Genomic DNA, 7,412 nt, shown 5'->3' with positions numbered 1-7,412 from the left:
GAACATAATAATGAAACACTAAAATGCTCTTCTGTGCTAGTGTATTTTAAAGTTTGGAGAAATCTTTCTTAGTAACTATAGTTAAATGGAAATATATATATATATTATATTACAGTTTATAAGATCCTCCTCTACTGATTCCAATTAGGAAAATATAAAAATCATTTACTTCAGTGATCACTGTGTAGAATGTACCATACATACATGTTCTGTAATTCACATAATTAAACATTTCATATTACAATCTCAAAATATTTCATGTCCCTTTAATTTCCCCACCACCTTTCTGTCCCCCAGCGCTGAACACGAGTGGCAATGCACGCATTAACACAGCTACCAGAGAAGCGTTTGTGCATTATTAGATTTCTGTCATGAATTAAAAGCATTGTGTCATTGAATTAGGTTGTCCCTTTAATGCATCAGTAGGATTAATCCCCCTCACACTGATAAATATTTAGCTGGCTTCATGACTGAACTATATGAAGCTAACATAAGTAATAGTGTGAATTTCGCTCTTGAGTGTTGAATTCTGGGTGTTAATAAATACATATTTCGGAGGACCTTGTAGGGAGTATTGCAGTCGTATAGTAAACCAAACTAAATTGTAATTCCCGCCACTGAATTGCAGCAGATATGGTGGCATTTTTAGACTCATTTAATGCATTGATGTCTTTCAAGAAGCTTCTCCTGTCGAATTCCTGCGAGTACCACGAATAAAAGTCACGTTATTAGCAGCATGTGGCTGTGCAAAACAGGATCGGAAAGGTTCCTGTAGTGGGTAAAGGGGCACTTCATAGCCACATGACTTTTTGTATTTTGTAGCGTGCATGGGGTTGAATTGGGAACTCCTGGATTTCAGTGGCACTGCTTCCGTGTCCAAAAAATAAAACAAGGCATTTTGATACTGATGCTAAGCCTTAGTGCAGTGGCATCTTTTACAGTGGGAAGTATATGAGTTGGGTTGAATATCTTGAATTAAAAAAGTTCAGGTGATGGTCTCCACCAGTTTCAGCACCCACTGGGTCTTCAGGAATACAGGTTAGTATAAAAAGATGACATCCATGGGCTCAGTTCCTGAGAGATGCCAGCACCTTCTCAGTCTGATATACGGCTGAAGATGGGAAGGCGCTTGGCTATTTGGGAATTGGAATGAGATGATGAGAAGCCTTTGCTCTCAGAGTCCTCACTTTCCACATCGGATGGACAGCCAATACTTTTTTCATGCCCACGTAATCCCATCTTGGAAGGAGAGAGTTTGAGGAGCACTTCAGTAAGAGAGGAGGTCAGCAGATTAGGACAAGGTGGGGACACCGTTCGGGCAAGGGAAGACAAGCTGAGTGTCATTGGAGAATTTGTGGGGGAAGTAGATCCTGAATTGGAGAGGGGCTCACATGGGGAGAATGTTGGAGTGGATGGAAGGAAAGGTGAGAATGAGGAGGAAGAAGAAGAATTGGAGAAGAGAGCAAGCGGTGATATTGATGATGACAATGATAAGGAGGAGATGCCTGGGCAGCTCATGCTCTGTCTCAGTAGATGTGGGCGCTGACTCTTTGGGTTGCCATTGAACCGTTGTTCATCTGCGTTGTGGATAAAATGACATCGAGACCCGTATGGGCAGAAGCCAATGGTGTGATATGTTCTGCACAACTCAGTCTTGTACTTTGGGTGGCGGTTGAGTTCCCGAAGCTCTCCAGAGCCATGTGCAAATTGGCACTTAGACCCATATTTGCAAGAACCGCTTTCGTGGAAGGTACGGCACAGCTCTGTCTTGTAACGAGATGAGTGGAGCTTACATTCAGCCTGGAGCTGTTTACTCTCCTCTATCATGCTCACAGATCTTTCTGCCTGAAACGGGATGTGGCGCAGCAGGTTGGCTGGAGGTAAATTGGTGTTACGGGTCCATGGACTCTGCAAAGGCCAAAGTGTGAGGTCAGCAAGCTGGTCTTGACTCTTTCCATCTTTATTCAAGGAGATAGGACAGGAGGAATAAGTGTCATATAGTTCTTCACTAAGGATCTTCTCAAAACTTCCTTCAGGCAGCAGAGGTAGAAAATACTGGAAGAGAAAAATAAATAAATATTAAGTTTCCCACCAACAATAGGAGTACAATCTGCCTAATGCTCCTTAAAGGGGCAATAAAGATGTATGTTGCTATAGAATAGCATATCAGCCAAGTCTATACATTTTTAAAACAAATTAACAGTTTGCCCCCTATCCCACCCCTACTTCTCTGGCATATTCAGAAATCTCTTTACCAACTACATCAAACATGTTTAATTGATGCCTAATACTTTCATGTTGTTTTTTATTGAGGGCTCTCATCAATGTGTTATAGTAAGTAGCCTCATACTGAGTTCACTCACCAAACTTGTGATATAAAGAATGCACAAATGGACACTAGAGTCAAATTTAAACCAGGGGAGGACAGGCAACTTTTGGCCCAGGGAGGCAAGTACTAAGGGCTAGATTTATTAAAGCCCTACAGCTGCAAGTTCTCACAAGAACTTGCTCGCCGGAATTTATCAAGCAGCGGTCAACAGACCGCCGCTTCCCTAACCTCTTCGCCACCTCTAAGGTGGCGAAATCCAATCTCCTCGGTCTAGTCAGACCGAGGAGATTGACAGCTCCTGCCTGCGCTTGATTGGCTGTGCGCGGGCGGGATTGCACGCAAGCGCAAAATTGCGCTTGTGTGCAATGGCGAATACCTGCGAGTAATTTCGCCCCGCCACAGCCGAACTGAGACATACAGGGGCGCGTATACGTGCCCCTGCCCGCCTCAGCTTTAATAAATCTAGCCCTAAAGAGTGGCCCAGGTTTATCAACCCACCCCTTTTAAATGCTATATTTGATATTACAAAAAAATAAATTTTAAAAATGGTGGTGGAATCTTGTTTTTCATGTGGCCGCTTGTAGGGCAGCTTACAGCCGTTGTTACCAGGGGGCTACATGCGGCAACCCACAGATAAGGCGCATAGTAAATTGGGAGCTGGACTGGTCAGGCACAGCTCTGTCAACAAGCTTGGCAGTTAAAGGGACAGTGTACACCAATTGTCATATAACTGCATGTAATAGACACTACTAAAAAGAAGAATATTCACAGATACTGATAAAAAAATAATAAAAAAAAAAAACACTTAGAAACTCCCAGTTTAGCACTGTTGATGAGGTTAGGCTGGGACACCCAGTGCAAGGGGCTGGGAAAACAGAAAGAGCAGACTGTCCCCTACAAAAAAGACAAATTATACAAACAGGAGAAGCAGGAATCTGTAGACTTCAATCTACATCTGATAGTTTGGGGCTTGGTTAGGAGTTATTAAAAAAATAAGCAACACTATACATTGTTACAAAAACACTCCCAGATGGGCTATATAAATGGATCATCTACAAAACATTTATGCAAAGAAAAATCTAGTGTGGATCTTGCGGTGGACAGCCAAGTCCAACAAATAAAAAACTGTCATGATTTCAATAGGGAATGTAATTTTAAACAACTTTCCAATGTACTTTTATCACCAATTTTGCTTTGTTCTCTTGGTATTCTTAGTTGAAAGCTAAACCTAGGCGGTTCATATGCTAATTTCTTAGACCTTGAAGACTGCCTCTAAGCTGAATGCATTTTGACCACTAGAGGGCATTAGTTCATGTGTGTTATATAGATAACATTAAGCTCATGCACGTAAAGTTACCCTGGAGTAAGCACTGATTGGCTAAAATGCAAGTCTGTCAAAAGAACTGAGATAAGGTGGCAGTTTGCAGTGGCTTAGATAGTTATCAGAGGTAAAAAGTGTATTTCTATAACTATGTTGGTTATGCGAAACTGGGTATAAATTCTGGTGTTGACTGTCCCTTTAAAAAAAAGGTACAGACAACATGGTGTGAATATATCTACAGCTACAAAAAACCCTACACACCCATATATATGTTTGTATGTTTATATACACGCATGCTGTAGACAGATACACATTTAAATGTTTTACTGAACAGAACAAAAAGAAAATAATCTACTCACTGTACCTTCTGCACTAGCCCTGATACCAAAAGTGGCCTGGGGGGCAATTGTCACCCTGCCCCAGCCCACCCCTGGAGCAAACAAGTTTAAACAACTTTCCAATTAACGTTCATTATATAAAATGTGCATAATCTTTATATGCAATCTTCCAGATGCATATATGCATTTTGTGATTGGCTGACGACTGCCACATGATGTAGAAGGAAGGAAAATTGAACTAACTTTGAAATTTGTCCGTAAAAAAAAAAATCTTCTACTCAAATGAAGTGCTTTTGCATTGTCTTTTTAGTATGCACGTGTTAATTATGTCATTCTACGGTCCTTCAACAATATGGTATGTGTTGAGAGCATTCAGAAATGTGTTCTATATTGAGTGTACTCAACAATAAAATATAAAAAGGGTGCAGTTAGAAATGTATAATATAGAAAGGGCACTCGGTATGCTGCTATTCGAGTACTCAGCAGTAAGTTATATTGTGTGACCATATTCAGCAACTTGTTATACAAGGAATAAACAGCAATATGTTATATGATAAGGGCACTGAGCAAAGTGCCCACATTACATCCCTATGGGGATAACGAGATCATTTTAGACACCAACCTATACCACTCCCTCAATCTCAAATCACTATTTAAAGGGACAGTCTACTTGATTTTTTTTTTTTTATTGTTTAAAAAGATAGATGCCGCTTTTACTACCCATTCCCCAGCATTGCACAATCAACATTGTTATATTAATACACTTCATAACCTCTAAACCTCTGCTTGTTTCTAAGCCCCTGCAGGCCGCCTCTTATCTCAGTGCATTATTAGGTTTTAGCAGCCAGTGCTAGTTCGTGTGTGGCCATATAGATGACATTGTGCTCACTATTGGAGTTATGCAGAAACCTGCACTAATTGGCTGAAAAGTCTTTAGCAATGCCCACTCACACCGAGTAATCCTCAATGGCATTCAGTGTAAACCATTCTCACTCATTCACAGTATATACTAACCTCGCCAACAATATACAGTAATCTCGCTCACTCATTATAAACCAATCTCAGTATTTACTGGTCTGGTATAACAGTGGGATAGAGCGGAGCATGGGATTTTAAACAACTTTCCAAAATACTTATATTATCTAATGTGTTTTGTTCTTTTGGTATCCCTTATGGAAAAGCATACTTAAGTAGCCTCAGGAGTTGCTGATTGTTGGCTGCATATGTATACCTCATGTTTTCGGCTCACCCAATGTTCAGCTAGCTCCCACTAATGCATTGCTGCTTCTTCAACAAAAGGATACCAAGAGAATGAAGCAAATAGGAAAATAGAACTAAATTGGAAAGTCATTTAAAATTGTATTTTCTATCATGAATGAAATAAAAATGTTGGGTTTGCAGTCCCTTTAAGAAAGTGATAAATGTATTTTTTAGTTAGCAAGCACCCAAATACTGTTGAGTGTGAGTGTATATATATATATATATATATATATATATATATATATATATATATATATATATATATATATATATATACACACACACACACACACACACATACATACATACATACATACACATATACACATACAGGCAGTCCTCGGGTTACAGACATCCGACTTAACCCCTTAGTGACCAGAGCACTTTTCCATTTTCTGTCCGTTTGGGACCAAGGCTATTTTTACATTTCTGCGGTGTTTGTGTTTAGCTGAAATTTTCCTCTTACTCATTTACTGTACCCACACATATTATATACCGTTTTTCTCGCCATTAAATGGACTTTCTAAAAATACCATTATTTTCATCATATCTTATAATTTACTATAAAAAAAATTATAAAATATGAGGAAAAATGGAAAAAAACACACTTTTTCTAACTTTGAACCCCAAAATCTGTTACATATCTACAACCACCAAAAAACACCCATGCTAAATTGTTTCTAAATTTTGTCCTGAGTTTAGAAATACCCAATGTTTACATCTTCTTTGCTTTTTTTGTAACTTATAGGGCCATAAATACAAGTAGCACTTTGCTATTTTCAAACCATTTTTTTTCAAAATTAACGCTAGTTACATTAGAACACTAATATCTTTCAGGAATCCCTGAATATCCATTGACATGTACATATTTTTTTTTAGAAGACATCCCAAATTATTGATCTAGGCCCATTTTGGTATATTTCATGCCACCATTTCACCGCCAAATGCGATCAAATACAAAAAATTGTTCACTTTTTCACAAATTTTTTCACAAACTTTCAGTTTATCACTGAAATTTTTTACATACTGCTTGTGCAATTATGGCATAAATGGTTGTAAATTCTTCTCTGGGATCCCCTTTGTTCAGAAATAGCAGACATATATGGCTTTGGCATTGCTTTTTGGTAATTAGAAGGCCGCTAAATGCCACTGCGCACCACACGTGTATTATGCCCAGCAGTGAAGGGGTTAATTAGGGAGCATGTAAGGAGCTTTTTGGGGGTAATTTTAGCTTTAGTGTAGTGTAGTAGACAACCCCAAGTATTGATCTAGGCCCATTTTGGTATATTTCATGCCACCATTTCACCGCCAAATGCGATCAAATTAAAAAAAACGTAAATTTTTTCATAATTTTAGGTTTCTCACTGAAATAATTTACAAACAGCTTGTGCAATTATGGCACAAATGGTTGTAAATGCTTCTCTGGGATCCCCTTTGTTCAGAAATAGCAGACATATATGACTTTGGAGTTGCTTTTTGGTAATTAGAATGCTGCTAAATGGCGCTGCGCATCACACGTGTATTATGGCTAGCAGTGAAGGGGTCAATTAGGTAGCTTGTAGGGAGCTTGCAGGGTTAATTTTAGCTTTAGTGTAAAGATCAGCCTCCCACCTGAAACATCAGACCCCCTGATCCCTCCCAAACATCTCTCTTCCCTCCCCTACCCCACAAATGTCCCCGCCATCTTAAGTACTGGCAGAAACTCTGCCAGTACTAAAATAAAAGGTATATTTGGGCTTTTTTGTGCATTTTTTGTTAGCATATTTACATATGCTTCTGTGTAGGGATCCCCCTTAGCCCCCAACCTCACTGATCCCCCACTAAACAGCTCTCTAACCCTCCCCCTCTGACTTAATGTGCGCCATCTTGGGTACTGGCAGCTGTCTGCCAGTACCCAGTTTAGTGAAAAAAAGCTTTTTTTTAAATAAAATATGTCCCTTTTCTGTAGTGTAGCTTTCCCCCCCCCCCCAAGACCAACCCCCACCCCTTCCAGATCCCTTAGATGGTTTTTAAAATAAAGTTTATTAAAAAAATTTTTTACTTTTACTTTTTAACTTTTCTGTAGTGTAGCGGTTCCCACCCGCTCCCGCCCCGTGCACGCGCCCGCCCGCCACACCCCGTGCACGCGCGCGCGCCCGTGCGCGCCCCCGACGGTCCCGATCCC

At 39.8% G+C, this 7,412-nt stretch overlaps 1 protein-coding gene across 1 annotated transcript in view; it reads right to left on the bottom strand.

The window, feature by feature from the left end:
• Positions 1-1,095: 1,095 nt before the first annotated feature.
• The window catches only part of LOC128636473 (mRNA decay activator protein ZFP36L1-like), an 8,578-nt gene continuing 2,261 nt past the window's right edge, over positions 1,096-7,412 (bottom strand). Inside the window, exon 2 of the mRNA XM_053689485.1 lies at positions 1,096-2,055. Within this exon, the coding sequence (XP_053545460.1) occupies positions 1,096-2,055 (960 nt within the window). The remainder of the gene's footprint in view (positions 2,056-7,412) is intronic.

The sequence above is a fragment of the Bombina bombina genome, chromosome 7 (assembly GCF_027579735.1).
Source record: "Bombina bombina isolate aBomBom1 chromosome 7, aBomBom1.pri, whole genome shotgun sequence".
NCBI lineage: Eukaryota > Metazoa > Chordata > Amphibia > Anura > Bombinatoridae > Bombina > Bombina bombina.
This window is presented reverse-complemented; position numbering and strand designations above follow the sequence as displayed.